We start from the raw sequence: 20,965 nt of genomic DNA, 5'->3' as shown, positions 1-20,965 counted from the left end.
CCCAGGCCCTGGCCCCGCCCGTCCCTCCCGGCGCCCTCGGGCCGACTTTGCTCTAAGCTCGGGCTTGGAGCGGCAGCTGGGACGGCAGGTGAGGCGGCCTCTCTGTTCCCTGGCGGTGTGTGTGTGTCCACCTGGTGTCAGGTGCTCAGACCCGAGGGCAGGGGAGGGCGCTGGGCATCACGGTAGCCCCGGGCGGGGCTGAGCTGCCCGAGGGCTCTCAGGACCGGCTCTGGACGCGGGTCCCAGCCTCGACTTCCCTCGAGTCGGCTCCCAGCCAGGCCCGGGCCTGCAGGAGTCCCTGCGGAACCCCAGCTGGGCCTCGATGGAGCTTCTCCCGCTGCCGTCGCAGCCCTCACTGTTACTGCTGCTGCTACTGCCGCCGCTGCTGGCCGTAAGGTCCTGGCAGTGCCCCCGCACCCCCTTCACCGCCTTGCGCGATTTTGACGTGGAGTACGAGGTGCCCAGCTTCTCGGCCACAGGTCCGGTACAGGCCATAACGACCTACGAGGGCGGCGAGGACGGGAGTGCGGTGTTCGTGGCGACACGCAATCGCCTGTACGTGCTTGGGCCTGGCCTGCAGCCAGTAGAGAGCCTGGCCACGGGCCCTGTTGGGGACCCTGGCTGCCAGACATGTGCGGCCTGTGGCCCAGGCCCCCACGGCCTAAAGGGAGACACAGATGCACAGGTTCTGGTACTGGAGCCAGCGCTGCCCGCACTGGTCAGCTGCGGCTCGAGCCTGCATGGCCGCTGCTTCCTGCACGAGCTCGAGCCCCGGGGGACAGCCTTGCACCTGGCGCCACCAGTCTGCCTCTTCTCCGCCCATCACAACCAACCCGAGGAGTGCCCTGACTGTGTGGCCAGCCCTCTGGGCACTGTCGTGACTGTGGTTGAGCAGGGCCATGCCTCCTACTTCTACGCAGCATCCTCACTGGACGAGACGGTGGCCGCGAGCTTCAGCCCCCGCTCAGTGTCCATCCGGCGCCTCAAGGCTGATGCCTCAGGATTCGCACCCGGCTTTGCAGCACTATCGGTGCTGCCTCAGCACCTCGCTTCCTACCCTATTGAGTACGTGTACAGTTTCCGCGCCGGAGCCTTCGTCTATTTCCTGACAGTGCAGCGGGCCAGTGTGACAGCCGCCCCGGGCGCCTTGCACACGCGCCTGGCTCGGCTCAGCGCCGCTGAGCCCGAGCTGGCTGACTACCGTGAGCTGGTCCTCGACTGCCGATTCGCGCCCAAACGCCGGCGCCGCGGGGCCTCCGAGGGAGGACAGCCCTACCCGGTGCTGAGAGCCGCCCACACCGCTCCCGTGGGCAGCCAGTTGGCCACGGAGCTGAGCATCATGGAGGGCCAGGAAGTGCTATTTGGAGTCTTCACGGCTAGGAGAGACAGCAGCCCTGGTGTGAGTCCCAATTCTGTCGTCTGTGCCTTTCCCATTGACCTGGTGGACATTGTCATCGAGCAGGGCGTGAAGCGCTGCTGTGAGTCTCCTGCCCCCCAAGGCATGCGGCGCGGCCTCGACTTCTTCCAGGCGCACAGTTTTTGCCCCAACCCGGTGAGCAGAAGGAAGGGACCCTCACCTGTGAGCTGAATGCAGTGGGAGGCGCTGGGAGGGGAAAGGGCAGGAGCGGAGAAGTTTTATCTTCCACCCCGTTCCTTAGCGCTGGGGGCAGCGGGGCAGAGTGGTGCTGGGGGTGCGGGGCGGGGGGGGGGGGCGGTCAGCCAAGCCCAGGCTACCCCGGAGGTTCACCTCCCAGCCAGGCTAGCCCCTGTTGCTCCTCCATTTTGCTGTTTCACCCTCTCAGGTACCATGGCCTCTGATTTTTTAGGTAGTTTCCCAGATTGTGTGAGAACCAGATTGCATCACAAGTGTCTCTGGCAGACACATTGCCCAACTCCGGGTAGAAGGATGGGATCCCCTCCTACCTGCCCACCACACATAAACTCAGGGACATATACAGAGATACAGCTCCCCACACGGCAGATGCTAACAGAGTCACGCAGATACAGCTGCTCACCAACACGGTTTCGTTTTTGTTCTGCTCCCCGAAGAGGGTGGGGCAGGAGATGTCAGAGAAAGCCCCCACCCCACCCCCAATTCAGGAAGCTTCCTGGGCCTTGGAAGTTTGGGGGCTTGTCTGAGAGCCTGCATGGCTTGGGCTTCTCTGACACACTCGTCCCCGATTGTTCTCTGTGGGGAGGACCTAGGACATGGTGGAGGCGGCTTGGCTCTAGTAAATTCCAGGAGGTTCACCCCAGTCTTGTGCAAGCAACTGTAAACATCTGGGGATGAGTAAAGCCTTAGGAGGGGGTGGTTGGAATTTGTTCACCACAAAGGAGTCCCAGACTTTTTTCCACTATAGTTGGGGCCCTGCTCCAGTTTCCCTTCCCACCCCAGGCAGGAAGTCTCCCAGCTCATGCTGAACTGGGGGCTCTTTCCAGCAGACCCTACCCAGGTTCTCTCCAGCCATGGTGTCAGGGAGATGGAGCAGAGACAAACAGGACATTTTTTAAGATGCTGAGGATAAAACCCAAACCGACACTTTAGAGCCATTGAAACAGTCCTACCCTAGCTTATAAGGGATTAAACCAAGGCAACGGGGTGAACAGCATTAGATGAGTGGTCTTTCAGTGAGCTGACTCACAGTCACTGCTGTCAAGTCTTTGGTTGCCCTGTGGCCTTTCTATGACATTCTCCACTGACTCCTTTCTAGCTCTTATTGATGCCTCAGAGGTGGGAGGAGAACTTACACACAGTGAGGAGTGGGGGATCTCCAGCCTCAGTCCCTTGGCAGAGTCCCTCTGGGTTGAGGAGACCCTAGGGGTGGAGAGCCCTCGTCTGGGCCTGGGCAGCCCTGCCCGCCCTTCTCTCTCCCCCCCTGGGGAGTCCAAACCTCTCCCTGACTTGGCTAGTGGTCAGTAGGTCAGAAGACATCCAGCACAAGTTGGCAGTGCCAGGTTCCAAGAGGACTAATCTCAAGATGGCTCACAAGCTGGCCAGGCCCCTGGGAGGTGTATGAACCAGACTGTGCTGTGTTTGTTCGGGGACTGGGCACGTAGCCTCCAGCACACCCACTGTGTGGTGATTGTGGCTGGCATCCGGAAGCCTGTGGGGCTCTTATCTGGCACCTGCCCTCTGTGGGCTCAAGGAGGGTTCAAGTCTGGAGCAGTCACCCTCCTCTGTGGGGCACTGGACACTTGAGTCATGTTTTCACGGGCCATGGGCTCATAGACAAGCCTGGAAACCCAGAGCTAAGGCCCTGGAACCCAGGGGCAAGCAGACAGGGGTGTGGCCCTGACTGGGGTAGGGCCCCTTTTCCACCCCTCAGCCTCACCTGTCCCTGAGTCATGCTGAAAACACCTGGATGGCTTCCGGAGAAAGCCAGGCCCCTGTCCCCGCCTCAAGTGAGGACAGAGTCCCAGTTCCCACCCGCCCAGGCTACAGACGAAGAGTGTGTGGAGTTTCTGGGCCCAGCTCTGCACCCCCAGGGCTCCTGATCAGCACCAAGTTCCAAGCACTAGGTTAAGCATAGTTGCTTTGACGGGAGACTCAGGGCTAGTAAGGGAAGGTCCCGAGCAGCTAGGGCTACTGAGACCTGCCTGCGCTTTGCTCTCAGCTCCAATACCTTGCATTCTTACCCTGATCTCATTTCCCAGAACCTTCCATAGTCCTGCCTTGGGGTCTTGAGTGCAGTCCCCAAAACACCTTGTTAAGAGCAGGGGAGAGGTGTCTCACAATCAGGGCCTAGCCTTCGGGCCTTGGTTTTTCCCTTTTGTACCCTGAAGGGGATACAGGTAGCAGCTGGAGGTGCAGGAAGATCTCTGGAATCTCACGGAGAAGGACCATGTTACCAGTCCCATGGTGGCTCAATTACCTCCAGCGTTTAGCCACTTTATGCCAGAGAGGAAACGGAAGCCCAAGCTGAAGTGCAGGGCATAACCGGCAGGGGGCGGAAGAGGACTCTGGTCAAGAACTCAGATTTCTTACCTGGCTCCTCTCCTGAGAGGCTATCAGGCCCTGGACAAGTGACCAAATGTTTTCTGAGGCTGTTTCCTTGTCTGCGAAATGGGGTTGGTGAGAGCAACTACTTTACAGGGAGGTTGTGAGGACAGAATGGGGTTGGGCCTGTGAGACTCTCATTATCAGAATGAACATGGCAGGTCAGAGCAAGGCATAGAAGAAGCCAGTCTTCTGGCCTGCGACTTCTTTCCTGGCCTTACTGCCTCTGAGAGACCCATAGGTGGAAGGGGGCAGGTAAGTGGCGGATGTGGGGCCTTATCTAGCTAAGCCAGGTAAGGGATGGGGCTTTGGGATGCTGTGATCACTGACAGAGGTCACCAGGGGTCAGAGTGTGCTGATGAGCCCTGACTCCTTCCCTGACCCTCCCCAGCCTGGCCTGGAAGTTCCCAGCTTCAACGCCAGCTGCCATCACTTCCCTCTGCTGGTCAGCGATAGCCTGTTACGTGTGGACCTCTTCAACGGGCTGTTAGGAACAGTGCAGGTCACTGCACTGCACGTGACACGCCTTGAGAATGTCACAGTGGCCCACATGGGCACAGCCGATGGGCGCATCCTACAGGTAGGACCCCCATCTCCATGGCTTCTTGTCCCTGGGTCCCCATACCCACTTCCATTTTGCTCACAGCTAACGTGTCCCAGGTGGAGCTGGCTAGATCTCTCAACTACTTGCTGTATGTGTCCAACTTCTCACTGGGCACCAATGGGCAGCCCGTGCAACGAGATGTCAGTCGCCTTGGAGACCACCTGTTCTTTGCCTCTGGGGACCAGGTAAGGTGGGACTGGGGTCAGGCCTGGGGCCGGGGCTGTGGGAGCGTAGCCCCTCCATCCAATCCCGGAAGCACTGACACACAGGTCTCACCACCCTGATCTACAACAACCAGGGCGTCTATGGGGCCTGGTTCCCCCTCCCACCACCCCTGAGCCAACTGTCTGCTGCTCCAAGGTCTTCCAGGTGCCTATCCAGGGCCCTGGCTGCCGCCACTTCCTCACCTGTGGGAGTTGTCTGCGGGCACAGCGTTTCATGGGCTGTGGCTGGTGTGGGGACGTGTGTGGCCGGCAGAAGGAGTGTCCTGGCTCCTGGCAACAGGACCATTGCCCACCTGAGCTTACTGAGGTATGGCTTGCTTGGCAGGGCACAGGTAAGGGGTGGGACAAGCTGGGCCTGGGCTGGAGCTCAGCATGTCTTTTTTTTTTTAATACTATTTCTTTCAGTTACTCTTTTTTTTTTTTTGTAAGATTTATTTATTTGAAAGAGAGCATGTGCTTGTGCACGAGTGGGGGAGGGGCAGAGGGAGAGAATCTTAAGCAGACTCCCGGCTCAGGGTGGAGCCCAACATGGGGCTTGATCTCACAACCCTGAGATCATGACCTGAGCCAAAATCAAGAGTCCGAAGCTTAATCAACTGAGCCACCCAGGTGGGGGGTCAGCATGTCTTAACCGTGATCCTCAGGCCTGCAGTGTCCTCAATATCGACAAGAAGGGTGTTCTTGGCAGAGGGAATGGCACATGCAGAGACTTGGAGCAGGAAAATACCCGAGTGAGGACTAGCGAGTGCCCTGGGGGACTGGAGGGAGGGCAGGCAAGGGGCATGACTGAAAACTCGGGAAAGCAGACAGCTGAGGGCCCTGATCCACAGAGAGACTCAGGCTCTCTCCCCTTCTTCAGTTCTACCCGCAGAGTGGACCCCGAAGGGGCAGCACAAGGCTGACCCTGTGCGGCTCCAACTTCTACCCACACCCTCTTGACCTGGTGCATGAAGGCACCCATCAGGTCACCGTGGGCCAAAGTCCCTGCCGACTGCTGCCCAAGGACAACTCAAACCTCAGGTATGTCCTGGTCTCTGCCCTTCCTATCCCTGACAGGGGTGACCAAGCAGTCCCTCCCCTCTGAGACCCCGGCTTCTGCTTACTGGGGGCAAGGAGGTGGGAGGCAAGCTGCAGTGGTTCTGGCTGCTTGGTGTCTGAGGAGACATCTCTGTCCCTTCTTGAGCCTGTCTATGCCCTACCCATCTGTTGAATCGTGGAACTGGGCAAAGTTGGTCCCTGCCTCACCAGATCCTGCCTACCCTGGAGGAAGGGGAGGAGCGAAGAGATGCCATCTTTAGGCTCAGAGGAGACCTGTGATATGTGGCAGGCATGTGGCCAAGCCTTTGTGACCCCTGACTAACCTTGGATTCCCCTGGTGCCCTAGACCAGTGCCCCGGAAAGACTTTGTAGAGGAGCTCGAGTGTGAGGTGGGGCCCTTGAGCACGCAGCCAGCTGGGCCCGCCAACATCAGCCTCGCCGTGACCAACATGCCCCCAGGGAAGCACTTCCGGATAGAGGGCGCCTCCATGCTGCAAGGCTTCTCTTTTATGGTGAGGCCACCTTGCCTTGTCTGTGCCCTTGGCCAGCTGGGCAACATGGGCAGGGAAGGGCTTGGAGTGGAAGGCCTCTTATTCCAAGCTAAGCCACCTCCATACCCTCTTAGGAGCCGGTGCTGACAGACGTAAAGCCCGTCTTTGGCCCACGGGCAGGGGGCACCCGCCTCACCCTTGAAGGCGAGGGCCTGTCTCTAGGCACCAGCCAGGCTGTGCTGGTCAATGGGACTGAGTGCCCACTGGAACGGTAAGTGCCAACAGGCCAAGGGAGGGGAAGCTACAGGGCCCCACCCAGGGGAGCCCTCACCAGGTGGGACTTGGATCCTGCCAGGGCAGAGAGAGAGCTCAGTCACATGGTCAGTGTAGGGAGCAGGTCCAGGAGGAAGGGTCTGTTGCCCCCTCCAGCCTGGAGATGGTTTAGGGATGGCGAGAGAGCCCGTCACAAAGTTTATTAGCTCCAACCAAGGCTGTGGGGAACCTGTTCCCGCCCTACCTTCTTGGAAAACTTAATGAACCTATCTTCGAATAGACCCACTGAGTATGGGCAGGTTGGGATGACCAACAGAGGAACTGGGAGGGATTGGCAGACTCTTGGAGAAGGTAGGTCTGACCATCACGGAGGGTGATCCTGAGCCCAGTCCCCCACCCCGTTCTGCAGGGTCAGCGAGGGGCAGCTTTTATGTACCACGCCCCCTGGGGCGACTACGGCCAGCGTTCCCATTCGCCTGCAGGTGGGGGGCGCTGTGGTGCCCGGCTCCTGGAACTTCCTCTACCTGGAAGACCCCGTTGTGCTGGGCATCAGTCCCAACTGTGGCTACACGTAAGTGCCACCCCCTTGCCCGCTCTGGTCTCCTAGGAACGAGGGAGCTGGCCCAAGAGAGCACCCCAAGCCCACCACACTGCTGTCCTCCACAGTGGCTCCCGCGTCACCATCCACGGCCAGAATCTGATTTCGGCATGGAGCCTAGTGCTGTCATTCCATGATGGGCTTAGGGCAGTGGAAAACAGGGTGAGTGGGCACGGGCAGCTGCCAGGCGGGCACTAGCCAGGAGGGAGGAAGGCTGGATGGGTCCCCTGAGTTCCAGCTCTACCCCATGCTGGGCTGAGGAGACGGGGGTGGCGGGAGGAGGAACGCCTCGCTAACCACTCTTGCTTGGGTCCCAGCAGTGTGAGAAGCAGTCCCCGGAGCAGCAGTCATGCCACCTGCCTGAATATGTGGTCCGAAGCCCCCAGGGGTGGGTGACAGGGAACCTGACTGCCCGGGGAGATGGAGCTGCTGGCTTCACACTGCCCGGCTTTCGCTTCCTGCCCCCACCCCATCTGCCCAGCACTGACCTGGCCCCACTGAAGCCTGAGGAGCATGCCGTTAAGTTTGAGGTCAGTGTGCGGGATGGCGGGCAGGGACGGTGGAGGGTTAGGGCTGAAGCCTTGCCCAGAGGAGATGGGGGCACTGGCCCGTCCTCATGACTGTCTCTGCAGTATATTGGGCTGGGCGCGGTGGCTGATTGTGTGGATATGAACGTGACCGTGGATGGTAAGATCTGCCAGCATGAGCTCCGGGGAGATGTGGTCATCTGCCCTCTGCCCCCCTCCCTGCAACTTGCCAAGGACGGCGTCCCCCTGCAGGTAGGCAGCTCAGCTGACCTTCTACGGGAGACGTGGGCCAGGGCTTGCAAGCTGGGCCTGAGCTGCTACCTGCCCCCAGGTCTGCGTGGATGGTGAATGTCACATCCTGAGCAGGGTGGTACGACCAGGCCCAGAGAGGGTGCCCCAGGGGCTACTCCTCGGAGTCCTGCTGGCCTTGCTCCTGCTCGTGGCTGTGCTGGCCGCTGCACTGATCTTCAACTACCGGCGGAGGAAACAGCTAGGTGAGCTCTCTGCTCCTCTCCCGACTCAGTCTGTACCCCCAAACCATGGCATCTCCAAGGCCCTGTATCCTCTTTCTGCCCAGGCCTTGGAGGTCTGCCCACACCCCCTGGGTACAAGGCAACCTCTAGGAGTTTGGAGAGGCTGGCCACCAAGGGCTGTCTTTCCAAGGTCCTGTCTCTAAACCCAGGTGACCTGGCATCCTTGGACCGGACGGCCGGAGCCGTGCTCTTGCCTGTGCTCCGCTCGGGCTCTGACTACAGAAATGACCTTGGTGAGATAGGGGAAGCGCTGAAAGGGGGAGCCACGTGCTCTGCTCCACAATCCCCTCACTCCGTCTCCTCCACAGCAGCCCCTGACGCCGACGGTCTGGATGGTCCAGATGCCACCCCCCGGGACCACAAAGCGTCCTCCTCAGACAGTGGGGATGGGTCCTGCGTCCCACTGCTGCGGACAGCATCCATCCAGCTTGGGGACTTGGACTCTGCTCTCCTGGCCGAGGTCAAGGATGTGCTGATTCCCCATGAGCGGGTGGTCACCCACAGTGACCGAGTCATTGGCAAAGGTGTGGGGGCCAAGACAGGCGGGGTTGGGGCACAGATGGAGTCCTGAGATGGCATGGGCTCAAGGGACATTTAGGCAGGACTCTGCTCTGGCCTTCTCACTAAGCTTTGTGACCTTGGGAATATCACAGAACATCTCTGAGCCTCCATTTGCTCATCCGTGGGATAGGAATTCATTCTGTCTTCAGCGGATTCTGGTGCGGATTAGGGGGGCATGGGTGGGCTGCACGCTCTGTCACCACGTACCTGCTGCTTGGTTTTAATGTCAGATTGGCCAGTTGGTGCTCTGGGGTTTGGTTGCCAGTGAGAGGGCGTGGTGTGCACCCAGGGCATTGGGGTCCCCTCACCATCTCCCTTTCACCAGGCCACTTTGGAGTTGTCTATCATGGAGAATACACAGACGAGGACCAGAATCAAATCCACTGTGCCATCAAGTCGCTGAGTCGTAAGTGGCAAAGAGGCCAGGAGGGTCCCCGTCCCCGCTGTGCTCCCACCTTGCCAAGTGACCCGGAGCAGGAGACCTTTCTTCTCCATTTCCCCATCTGACCCTGGCAGAGGGTCTCCCCGGTCCGAGCCTGACCCCAGCCACTCCGCAGGCATTACAGAGGTGCAGGAGGTAGAGGCCTTCCTGCGCGAGGGGCTGCTCATGCGCGGTCTGCACCACCCGAACGTGCTGGCTCTCATCGGTATCGTGCTGCCACCGGCAGGGCTGCCCCGTGTGCTGCTGCCCTACATGCGCCATGGAGACCTGCTTCGGTTCATCCGCTCACCGCAGCGGGTCGGTGCTGAGGGGGCCCGGCGGGGGGGTGGGGGGAGGGGGAGGGGGTTGGGAGACATGGGCAGCGGCCTGGGATGAGCTGCTCAGCCCTTGCTTACCGACTCCCCTGTGGCCCCCAGAATCCCACAGTGAAGGACCTCATCAGCTTCGGCCTTCAGGTCGCCCGCGGCATGGAGTACCTGGCAGGGCAGAAGTTTGTGCACAGGGACCTGGCTGCTCGGAACTGCATGTGAGGGGCCAGAGCGCTTGGGGTGAAGCAAGGGGGCAGGGCACCAGGGTGTGCAACTGCCTAAAGGCACCTCAGGGAAGGGCCCCCACTCTAGCCCTTGCTCTGCAGCCCTGGGCATGGCCTCCCTTCTCTGGCCCTCAGTTTTCCTATCTTCCTGGCGCAGGCTTAGATCGGACACTGTGGCTCTGAAGCCCTGTGAAGGCCTGCAACAGATGGGTTCAGGGCCCATCTGGGGGCCAGTCCTGAGTGTGATTCCCTCCCCCACCCAAGGCTGGATGAGTCATTCACTGTCAAGGTGGCTGACTTTGGCCTGGCCCGCGATGTCCTGGACAAGGAGTACTACAGTGTTCGACAGCACCGCCACGCTCGCCTCCCTGTCAAATGGATGGCTCTGGAGAGCCTGCAGACCTACAGATTCACCACCAAGTCTGACGTGGTGAGGCCCCCACCTGCCCCAGAGCCCACAAGGCCTCTGTGTCCTGGGAGAGCACTTGGCCTCGCCCGTTCAGCTCCAGCTGATGCTCTGAGTCCCGGGAATCCCCAAGCCGAGCAGCCCCCCACAGCCCATTGGCCCGCCTCTGGAGCAGGTCTAAGACGGACTCCTCTTGCCAGGGCAACAGGGGGCTGTGAGCTCATTGGCTTCTTGCAGACAATACAGGCAGGGCCTCCCGAGGCCCAACTCTGGGCAGGGTTCGGTGGTGAGAAGAGACTGAGGGAAGAGGCTTGTGATGTACTGAGGAGCGGGCTCTGATTGATTTCCAGCTGGAGGGCTTTGGGAGGTAGAGGACCTGGGGGGGCCCACCTCCCCCCAAATTTGGGGTAAGAGTTGAGTCTCTTCTCCCCTTCCCACAGTGGTCATTTGGTGTGCTGCTATGGGAGCTGCTGACACGGGGCGCCCCTCCATACCCCCACATTGACCCTTTTGACCTCCCTCAATTCCTGGCCCAGGGTCGGCGCCTGCCCCAGCCTGAGTATTGTCCCAATTCTCTGTGAGTATGTGGAGGTGGAGGCGGGAGGGAGTTGGGCCCCAGAGACGAGGGAGGAGCAAGAGACAGAGCTCTCTCCTGGCTCTCCAACTGACCCTCTGGTCGACCTGGAAAGGGCCCCTTTCTGGGCCTCAGTTTCCTCGTCTGTGGACTGGTTCCGCCCCCATTTGGGGCTGAGTGCTGGGAGGATATCATGGTTGCCATGGTAACGGTACTCCCCACTCAGAGTCTGGGTTGAGGCCAGTGATTTGATTTCTCAGCACTCCTCTCACCCCACCCCCGCCAAGGGGGCCTGTTTTCCATCTTTTCCATTCACTTAACCTCAAGGAAGGGTTCCATTAGCTCCCACACCAGCCCCCTCCACGTCTCCAGATCAGAATTTTTCCCTCCTGAATATAGTTTCAGATTCCCTGTTCCCAAGGCATGGTGGCGGCTGCCTCGTCACCGTGCCTGCCCAGTGGGTCTGTGCCAGGGTTCAGCTCCAGGAGCCGTGCGCGTGCCTCGCCTGTGCCCAGGTGTTTGTGGTTAGAACAGGAAGAACCAGGTCACAGGTAAAGGTAGTTGACGCTCCTGTCTCAGGCTGTGTTCTGAAACGGTATGAGTAAGCCTTCCTCCGGCCCTGCCTGCCTTGGGTTTGATCTTTTTCGTTTCACTGATGCATCTGGTTTGAAGTAAGGGAAGTCATCTCAACCGCCCATCTGCCCCCAGGGCTGTATGTACAGGGATATATGTACAGAGCTGGGGATATATGTACGGGGGGTTTCTTGGTAGACTGGGGACCAGGGAAGCAGGACTGGGCCGCGGGGGAAGCTGGGCAATGCAGCAAGGCCGTAGCCCATCCCACGGGGGCTGCTTGATCTGGGATGGCTCTTCGGAGTTTTACAAAATTTGGATCAAGGGGCCGGGTCCCTGGACTAGACGTTAATAAGTCACTGGTCACAGTGAGGGCTCGGGGAAGGCCGCTATTTTCTGCCTAAAGCACTTCCTAGGGAGGGCTCAGGCAAGAGCTGGCAGCTCTTCTGGGGGAAGAAAGAGGGGATCTAGGTGGACCGCCATAGCATCTGCTAGACCAGGCCAAGTCCCTTCTCCTCTTGAGGCCTCAGTTTCCTCACCTGTGAAGTTGGGATGACGACAGTACCACGCTCAGAGAGTCCGAGAATCAGGAGGTCATTGTGTGTAGGGCACTTAGTGTCATTGAGGCAGGGACGGCATTTCCAAGATAAAGAGGCATGTATTAGGACCCACCAGGCAAACCCAGACACACACTGCTTGGGAATCACAGTGCCACTGGCGCCACCCCCCAAGTCTGTGGCTCAGGACTTTTAATCCCCATTTCACTGGAACGGGCTTCCTTCCTAAAAGATGTAAGATAGAACTGTGATAACTCGTGAGCTGCGCCCTAAGCTAAGCACTTTACGGGCGTCCTCCTACCCTCTGCCCCAACAGCTCTGTGATCAGGGCAGGATCCAGGGGCACAGAGAGCTTAAGGAACTTGCCCAAGATCCCATTGTTCAGGTCACAGGGCATGGGAGTCCAAACTCTTAACCCTCGGGGCAATTGGACCTCTGCCAGGGTGGGGAGGCAGGACTGGACTCTCAATCGCAACGCTGAGAACAGCCGCCCCTGACTGGGCAACGCTCCCCACTAGGCCCCGTCACCTGTTCTCATCCCTGTGTGGCCTGCCACGGGATTAACAGCAGGTGTGCAGCCCAGGATCTCCAGCTGGGGTTGTGCCGCGCTCTGCCATGCCCCTCCCCCCGCAGGTATGCAGTGATGCTTCGCTGCTGGGCGGCGGACCCCGGGGTGAGACCCACCTTCACGGCGCTGGTGGAGGACGTGGAGCACGTGGTGGCCAGACTGCTCGGGGACCACTACGTGCAGCTGCCTGCAGCCTATGTGAACCTGGGCCCCGGTGCCTCGGATGAGGTGAACAAGCCCCTGGAACAGTCGCAGACCACACCTGTGCACAGGAGTGCGGTTCGGCCCCGGCCTCTCTCAGAGCCACCGCAGCCCACGTGACCTCAGCCCTAGGCAGGCCCTGGGGATGGGACCTGCCCAGCAGCCCAGAAGTTCATCCCAAACTGCCTCTGGGCCTTCCCAGGCCGGGGCAGCGCAAGCCGGCCTCTGTCCTGTCCCTGCCCCTGAACCTTCAGGGGCGACCCGAGGGAGCAGGGCCCCTTGGCCCCTCACTCCACAGTGGGAGCAGTGGGGTGATCCTCGATGAGATGAGTATTTATAGGGTACCCGGCGTGTGCTCAGCCTGCTGGGCACAGGAGACTCAACAGTGACCGCACCGGCACTGGCCCCTGAACTACTAAATGAACAAACGAATACCCAAGTGCAAATTGTGGTCAATGCTATGAAAGAAAGACAGGCTGCTTTGACGGAATGGAGGGCAGCTTTAGAGAGAGAATAGAGGTGAGGGAAGCCTCCCTAGGAGGTGACATTTCTGCTAAGGCCCTGTCAGGTGGGAACTGTGCCAGAAGCAGGGGTGGGGGAAGAGAGTTTTGGGGGAAGTGAGCAGCACATACAAAGACTCCAAGGCTGGAAAGGGGTAGGGTCAGTAAGAAGGCTCCAGGGAACAGGAAGGGTAAGGCAAGGCCCCCCGACCCAGGTTACAGGGCCCTAGGGACTTCTTGATGGAACCAAGAGGGGTGGGTTGAGTACCCCGGCGAGCAGCAGCCAGAATATCTTCTCCCATTGCCCAGTCCACGTCTGTCCCTTTGTAGCCCTTCTCAGGGCTCCCTGCTGCACCTGCAAGCCCCCCCCCCCCAGACACAGTCAGGACATGGAGACCAGCTCCCCCCGCCCCCCAGTCCTGCCAGCATTGCCCTTGCAGCCTTGAGATGAGCCAGCAGCAAGGCCTCAGCTCCACACTTTCAAGGCACCAGCTCCAAGATGCTAGACTGCCCAGGCTATTTATACTCGTCAAGGCCACTGCACAATAGCCACTAGAGGGGCAGACTCCACTGGAGAGCAGGGACAGTTTCCTCCTCATACTGCTCCTCCCCCACACCCTGGATGCTAAAGGTGGGGGCAGCTGGGATGCCAGTGACTGGGCCCAGGTCATTCCTCTGTCTTGCTCAGAACCCCTGTGGCCTCCATCCTGCCAGTTGGGACACCCCAACTCACCCTAAGGGGAGCAAGCTCCCTCTCCTGTGAGTTCCCAGCTCTTTGCCCTGTCACACTTGGAACCTTGGGTTTGGAGCAAGAGCTCCCTGGTAAATAGAGTGGGGGTTTCCTTGGGACTGGAACTGCCCAGGGGTGTTCTGCCCATACTGCTGCCTACTCTTCGCCTCAGGCCAAAGGAGGCCCTGCCATGGGGAGCCTGAGGACCCTGAGGACATGTGGGTAAAGCTTAAAAGGAGGCTCTTCTGCTCAAGCGCAGGGTTCCAAAGATCAGGGGTCTATGTTCTGGAGAGGTAGAGATGGACTCTGCCTGGTTACCACTGTACCTCTGATCCCCACTCAGACCTGGAGGAAGTTTTGTAGCCTTGCATGCTCAGCCAGAGACCTCTGGTCCCTGTGGGGGGTGGGGGGTGGGGGGGACTCAGTTGTGTCACCCCTGAGGTTAGATGAGTGGAATGTCCTAGAATACCCCAACAGCTGTAGTCCCCATCCTAGTGGGAAAGTGCTGTCTCCATCACTCCACCTTGCAGTCCTCCCGCCCTGACCTCATCCTGGGGATCTGAAGAGCTCCCGCCCTGGCTGGGGAGTGAGGAGAAGGCCCAGGGGCTTCTCTGAAGCTGGACTGAGGCTCCTTCCCCACTGAGCCTCTGAAGTTCAGGGACCACTGGCTTATCTGCTCATAAGAGAGGGGGTCTGTGCTTCGGAGGGGAGCTTACCAGGGGAGGGTTCTCAGAGAAGGGAGATAGAGGACAGCTCAGGGGGTGTCAGCTTTTCTGTGCAGCCACAATATTGGGCTTTGGACATATTTCTGAGCCAAGGGCCTCCAAGGCCAGGATTCTCCAGAGAGGGGAGTTAAGCAGGTGCTTGAGCCCCTGAATCCTGGCACAGCTGCCCCTCCTCCCCCCAGGGCTGCAGCCCCCGAGCTCTGAGCCCCATCCTCAGAGTTGCAGTTGCAGGTCCAGCTGGAGTGTTAGGAACTGGATGGCTTCAGGGTCTCAAATTCCTGACGGGGCCCCCCAGGGAGAAGAGGAAGTGAGGGTTAGTTCCAGGCCCCCAGATGGGCTAGGGGAGCTAGGTAGTTTCCAATGGCTTCCAGGGCCGGTGAAGACTGAGCTGCCTTGCCCCTGGGGGAGGCCTGAGGAGTATGTCAGGCGTGGTGGGTGAGGGGGAAAGCTGCTGGTAGCCTTGGTGGGCCTAGGCCTGCCACTAGGGTGGGATGGGGTGAGCAGAGGCTTCTCCTGGGGCTTTTGGAGTCCGGTCTTCTACCATGAGCTGTGGAGAGAAGGTACCCGCTCCCCTGCCTCATCCCCCTCTATCTCGGCCCAGTGGGGCTGGGGGCAAGCAGGTTCCAGTAAAGGTCGGAGGGAGGCCAGGATGGGAGCTGGGCCCAAGCAAGCCACAGATGACTCACAGCCTCCTGACTGCCCATTGGTGTCACTGTTGTCTGGCACCTGGAGAGCAGGCATGGGGCCGACCGACCTGCTTTGATGGGGGGCCATGAGTCTGGTCTGAGATCCTCCTCATGCCTCAACCCCAGCCTTCCAGAGAAATTTCCCAGGGATCCCAAGGCCCTCTGGGGTCACACCTGAGAGCTCCAGGTATTGCCTCGTTCCAAACCTGGGGATCTTCTGGGACACTGGCCTCACCAGTCACTTCCTCTGTGCAGCCCATGAGGCCACAGGTGTACGAATGGTGCTACTCCACAAATGAACTCTCTTTACCTAATGGAGAGAGCAGGACCCCCAGTACCAGGGTGGGGTGGGGGGGCATGGGTGCTGCGGGGAGTGTCTGAGGCTCAGAGAGGCCCAGACATCATCTCACACTTCCTGCCTCTGCCTGGGGAGAAGAAGTCACGAAATCAGTAGCTGAGCACGGAGCCCCAACCACCAGGCCCTGATGAAGAGCACCTTTTACTCCGTGCTGGGCTGGAAAACTCCCCTCTGGCAAGACCCCCAGATCCGAGCATCTCTTCACTCAGAGCCCCTGCTCTGCTCCCCGTGAGGGTCCAACCGGCCCAGAGGAGTGGGGAGGAGTCCGTGAAGGGCCCCAGCATTCTCCATCTGGTACAGAGGGGCCAGCTGAGCCTTGTTCCCTCCTGCCACTCCTCTGGGGTTTGTTGCAGCCAGGGTGTTTGACCAGTGAGTGTAGATGCCAGAGGAGCCTGGGCAGCTGTGACAGTCACATCTGGCTGTGGTAGCTTCCTGGGTGGCCTGGATTCTTCAGGTTTAAGGATGGTGACCTGGAGCCATGGCCTCCACACCTGGTCCTCCTCTGGTGGGAGTCCTTGGCCCAAAGCTCGGCAGGAGATCCCCAGCAGTTGGCAGAGCTCGCCTGACCCCGCTCAGTCCATATGTGTGGCCCCTGGATCCCAGCCACCTCACACCGACATCCTCCGACACCCTTAGAAATGACTGTTTCTCCTGAGCCCTCCAGCCCCAGCGGTCCATCCCGGATGGGAACTCCCAGCTCCAGGCTCTGTAAGGGAGGGTGGCTCTGCTCCTGAGCCTCCCCACAGCTTCTGCCTCTTGTTCTCTATTCCTTCAATGCCCCGAGCATCTTCCGTGCCTGGTTCTGGGACATTCAGGCTAAGCCCAGCAGGGATGGGCACACTGCCCTGTAAAGGGAGGCACCCAGATCACACTCCTTGTGCAGGATGAGAATCCCAGGACCATTCTGGGATCGTGCCCTCCCCTGGCTACTCATTCCCCTGCAACTTCTACTCCACCCATCTGGCAGCCTTGACCTTATCAGGGAAACAGAGGCACTTACGGCCCTGACAGCCTGCCCTGGCTGGGCAGGTGACAGGAGACCCTGGTATTGGGCCCTCACCAGTCTCCCTGTTGCTCAGCGGAGGCTCAGATGTGAGGCCCGTGGTGGTTCCTATTTTGAACTCACGTGGTGGGAGCTGAGGGAAGTTGCTGCATCCTTGGGGCTCAGCAAGGGCAGAGGCAGAGGGAGCACACGAGGCTCCCAATGCCAGGGGCGTCTTTGCCTTCCTTCTCTTCTCCATTCCCTCTCAGGTCGCTTAAGCCACCTGCACACTTATGCTCAGTCTTGGACTGGGCACTTGGGATCTGGGCACATCTCAGGAAAGGCAGGGGACTCAAAGCAGCTGGCAGCCAAGATCACAGGATCACAAGATCTTCAGTCAGCTGGGAAGCCTGTGCTCACTTTCCCATGTCCTAAGCCCCACCTGTGCAGCCTGGACCATAGAGACTTAGAGGCCCCAAAGGAGTCAGCTCCACTCCTGGCCTCTGTGGTAGTGCCAGCTTCAGCCAGCCATCAGTCCTGCTGACGTGCTCCTCCAAGCTGGGGAGCCACCGCTTCAAAGGGGGAGAAGAATCCTTTGGGCAGCCCCAGTCCCCCTTCCCACATGGCTCCTTGCCCGCGGGTTCTGACCGAGCCACCCTCCACGGGGCCTGGGTTCTTCCAGGACCCTGAGGGAGGGCAGATCTCACCTCCCCTCTGCAGATGTGGTCGGAGGTCTCATCTACAATCGTCATGGAATGATGCGTGCTTCTGGAAGCACTTTCTCTGCCCCCACCTGGGCTGGCTGCTGGCTGGGGGGCTGCTCCCAGGGACGGGGAGGAGCTGGCCTCAGCCCTGGAGCCGTCAGGGTGTCTCTGCCATCGCCCTCCCTCCGGGCTGGTGCGGCTGGCCATCTTTCACGCAGAGTTACGTAAGCTTGAGTCAATTGGAGCTCAGAGCAGTTCATTGTGGGCTATTTTTAAGCTGTAACACATCGCAGCAGAGGGGTCACTGCGCTGCGGCTTGCCGGGAAGGTTGTTTAAACATCTGTTATTTAAATTTCCTATCCCTTAGAGCTCAAAAGCCACATCCTCCTGGCACTCTTGGATCTGCATTCCACATTCCGGATTCAGAGTAGATTATCACCCCTCATCCCACCAAGGGCTCCCCTGGGGCTGGAGTTCTCTGCACCGTGGCTGTCTTCCTTCGGGGTCAGGCAGAGAGACCAGGGAGGAGGAGGGGTCCGCTGCCCCTCTGGAATGGGTGCACCCTGGCCAGGAAAGGCTTCAGGGAAACAGGATGCTAGTGCTCACAGGTCACTTGGGCAGCCCGAGGGAGGAGGGTCCGGAGAGGGAAGCCCAGAGCCCTGTGGAGCAGTCTGTGGAGCCAGGAGACCAAGGGCGCCTCCTTCCTCTCTGGGGCCTCGGTTTCCCATTGGTACCCCGAGAAGTTTGGGTCACAACATCCTTTTAGGTCTTCTCAGAAGCCTGCCTTTACCTGGGCTGTGCTCCTACTCAGAATGCCCTCCCCTCACAGATCTAAATGTGACCCCGTCTGCAGCCTCTGGGGCAGGAAGGCTGGCATATGAGCCCCTGGACGGTGGGCATAAACCTCTGGGGAAACAGGCCTTGCTCTTCACTCCATTCCCAAGTGGCTGCCTCCACTGGGAGCCCTTTATGGCTCCTTCTGATCCTAGATTTTTAGAACTATCCAGAGTCTTCCCAGGGCACAGAGAGGGGAAGACAGGTAGACTGGAAGAGTGTAGGGCCGAGGATTTGACAGAGCTGTTTCCTGAGAACACAAGAAGCCAAAAATACAGGGGCATTGGAGCGTCAGGTCTGGGAGACTTGGCTAGTCCTGGAACCTTCCCTCTCCCCTCGATGGACTTCCTGCCCACCACCCTCAAGACATCCTAGGTAGGAGGGTTCTAGCCTGATCCACAAGGAAGAACGGCTTCTCAGAGTGCCCTGACTCCATCTGCTGAAGCCGGACCCACTCCACAGGGGTCAGGGCCTTTCCCCAAAGCCTGTTCAGAGGGGGCCTGGTGAGGAGTGAGAGGAGTCAATGTCAGGACCTACCCTCACAGAGGAGACTCCTTATGGCCTTGCCCTCAGGCTGGGCTTCTTCTGGTTCTCCTGGGCCCCTCCATCCCAGAGAGCCCTCAGCCTGGGGAATGGGCTCAGCCTCAGGGAGGGGCTCTGCAGTTTGCCATGGCAACATGTTGGCCCTCCTCACTTTCCAGAATCAGAAATAGAATTGGTTGCCCTTCTTCGTGGTGAGAGACTGTTTAAAAACATGTAGGGGGGAAGGGTACAGTGACAACGTCCCTGCCCGAACCCTGGGGGCTCAGCAGAAGGAGGTCTAGCTTGGGAGCCTCTCTGGATGCCCTGCTGCCCCTCCTCTTACCTGGATGAAATGTAGTGGCTTTTGGCCAGCCAAGAATTCTGAGTACAAAGGAACTCAGCCTGGTTCAGCAGGGTGTGTAGCTGGCCCCTACGCAGCCCTGCCAGGCTCCTGGGAGGGCACTGGCTTAGAGGTGCCAGCAGGGAAAATGCTGCTCCCAGGCTGGGGCCGCCTGCTGGGCTACTGGGAGGAGGAGAAGCTTCATGTGGGGCACAGCTTAGGTGGGGGCTTGGGGCTGCAGCACTCAGAAGGGAGGCACGTTGGCTCCCTTCCAGCAGGGTCATGCCTGCCAGCCCTGGGCACGGGACCCAGCGGTGGTACATGGATTTCTGAAGTGTGGGTCCAGAGCCTGGTGGCCTGGCTTCGGGTTCTGGCTCTACTACTCATTTCGCTGAGATTTCTATGAGTTCTTTCGCTTCTCTGCACCTTGATTTCCTCATTTGTTAAATAGGGATGATAGTGCCGGACTCATCCAATTACTGCGAGGCTGGGTTACAAGTGCTCGGCATGGCCCGGCTCGCAGGAAGAACCCAGTCAACATCAGTCATTGTTCTTATAAGGGGTGTTTGCTTCCTGGGGGAGGGGGGGAAGAGCTTTCTCCTCTCTCAGGACTGCTCTCTCTGGGCCTGCCTTCCTGGGCCACACCTGTAGCTGGCTCTGTTCCCTTCCCCGAGGACACCTTTGGAGAATATCTAAGGTCAGTTGTTCACAAAGCTCCCAGCCCTGGAAAGGAGGATTATTCCCCACTTCTGTAGGAGATGGGGGATGGCTGAGCGGTCGGCCAAGCAGGGGGCTCTCAGGGCCTCCCTCCCCGCCTTCCCGGCCCTCCCAGGTGCCGCCGGGCTCAAGGCCTGCACCTGCGCTCGAGGCCGCCAGCAGCATCTCCGTCGTGGGGGGAAGACATCAGTGCGGGCCCGGGATTGTGAGGTCGGTAGTGTTCCGCAGGCATGTGCATGCGCTCGCACACTCAGGCAGGCCACAGACCCTTCGGCCCCGCCACCTTCCCGGGCCACAATGCGGGGTGAGCAGTAGCATCCCAAGAAATCTGTCCCCACGATTAACTGAAGGCAGCATCTGGGGGAGGGGGAGAGGGCCCAGGGGGCCTGACCGGGGCTGAGTCAGGCTTTGCCCAGTGCCTGTCAGGAAGGTGCAGGCGCTGCACAGTGCCAGCCTTGGTCCCTGGTCACATCGTTTCACACCCCACGGCCAACTGTAAGCACTATTTTTAACTTTTGTGAAAACACTGCTTCAGAGGACAAGCCGACAGCTGCATTCTCCACAAACCTGTTTCCTGGGCAGAAAGACTGAGGCCTAAAAGGACACAGGCCTGGGGACCAGACAGAAGAGGCTCAGAGCTCAGAGCTGGCAGGAGGGAGGAGGGCTGACTGTGCCCCAGGTCAGAACCTCCAGACTAGGCCTGTGGTAATGGGTGGGTCCCCAAACTGCTGCCTAGGCCTGTCTTCTATGGCTGTAGGGCACGTCCAGACCTGGGCTGGTGGTCCAGACAGGTCCCACCCCTCCCTGTCCTACGTTTGCCCATCTAAGAAAGGGAGGGTGGGAGTGTCCACCCAAGCTAATACTTACCTTTCCTATGTGCCTACCCTATGTCCAGTCCTCCGTCCAGCTTGCCCTCACTATATACACAGCTATGCCCACTGTGTGCCCAGTCCTGCACCAACCGTATCTGCACTCCCTAGTCAGCCTGTGCTTACTGTGTCCCGACTGTGCCCCATATATATGTAATTGTCACTTGGCTGGCCCTGTGTCCACTGTGGCCTAGCCCTATGCTAAGTGGTGTGCCCCCTCCCAGCCAAGGTGAGGTTGACACAATGTGACAAGAGCTAGAACATTCTGACTTGAGGATTCTGAGCAAAGGCCCCACCCC

General features: G+C 59.5%; 1 protein-coding gene across 4 annotated transcripts; it reads left to right on the top strand.

Annotated features, from left to right (window-relative positions):
- Positions 1–20: 20 nt before the first annotated feature.
- On the top strand, positions 21–13,138 carry MST1R (macrophage stimulating 1 receptor). Of its 4 annotated transcripts, none has more exons than XM_048227212.2 (20): positions 21–1,552; positions 4,389–4,577; positions 4,658–4,786; positions 4,962–5,132; positions 5,685–5,845; positions 6,210–6,375; positions 6,489–6,625; positions 7,037–7,198; positions 7,294–7,387; positions 7,546–7,755; positions 7,858–8,004; positions 8,084–8,246; positions 8,435–8,518; positions 8,597–8,809; positions 9,172–9,252; positions 9,404–9,585; positions 9,705–9,814; positions 10,085–10,250; positions 10,667–10,803; positions 12,564–13,138. In XM_048227212.2, the coding sequence occupies exons 1-20, from the start codon at positions 323–325 to the stop codon at positions 12,817–12,819; spliced, it is 4,188 nt and encodes a 1,395-aa protein (XP_048083169.1). In that variant the 5' UTR covers positions 21–322; the 3' UTR covers positions 12,820–13,138. The 4 variants fall into 4 exon arrangements, with proteins under 4 accessions (XP_048083169.1, XP_048083168.1, XP_044240797.1 ...); XM_048227211.2 differs by having other exon boundaries at positions 8,594–8,809; XM_044384862.3 differs by having other exon boundaries at positions 7,543–7,755; positions 8,594–8,809.
- The last annotated feature ends 7,827 nt before the right edge of the window (positions 13,139–20,965 follow it).

The sequence above is a fragment of the Ursus arctos genome, unplaced genomic scaffold, assembly GCF_023065955.2.
Source record: "Ursus arctos isolate Adak ecotype North America unplaced genomic scaffold, UrsArc2.0 scaffold_14, whole genome shotgun sequence".
Classification (NCBI taxonomy): Eukaryota; Metazoa; Chordata; class Mammalia; order Carnivora; family Ursidae; genus Ursus; species Ursus arctos.
The sequence above is the reverse complement of the archived record's forward strand: the minus strand, read 5'-3'. Positions and strand labels throughout refer to the sequence as shown.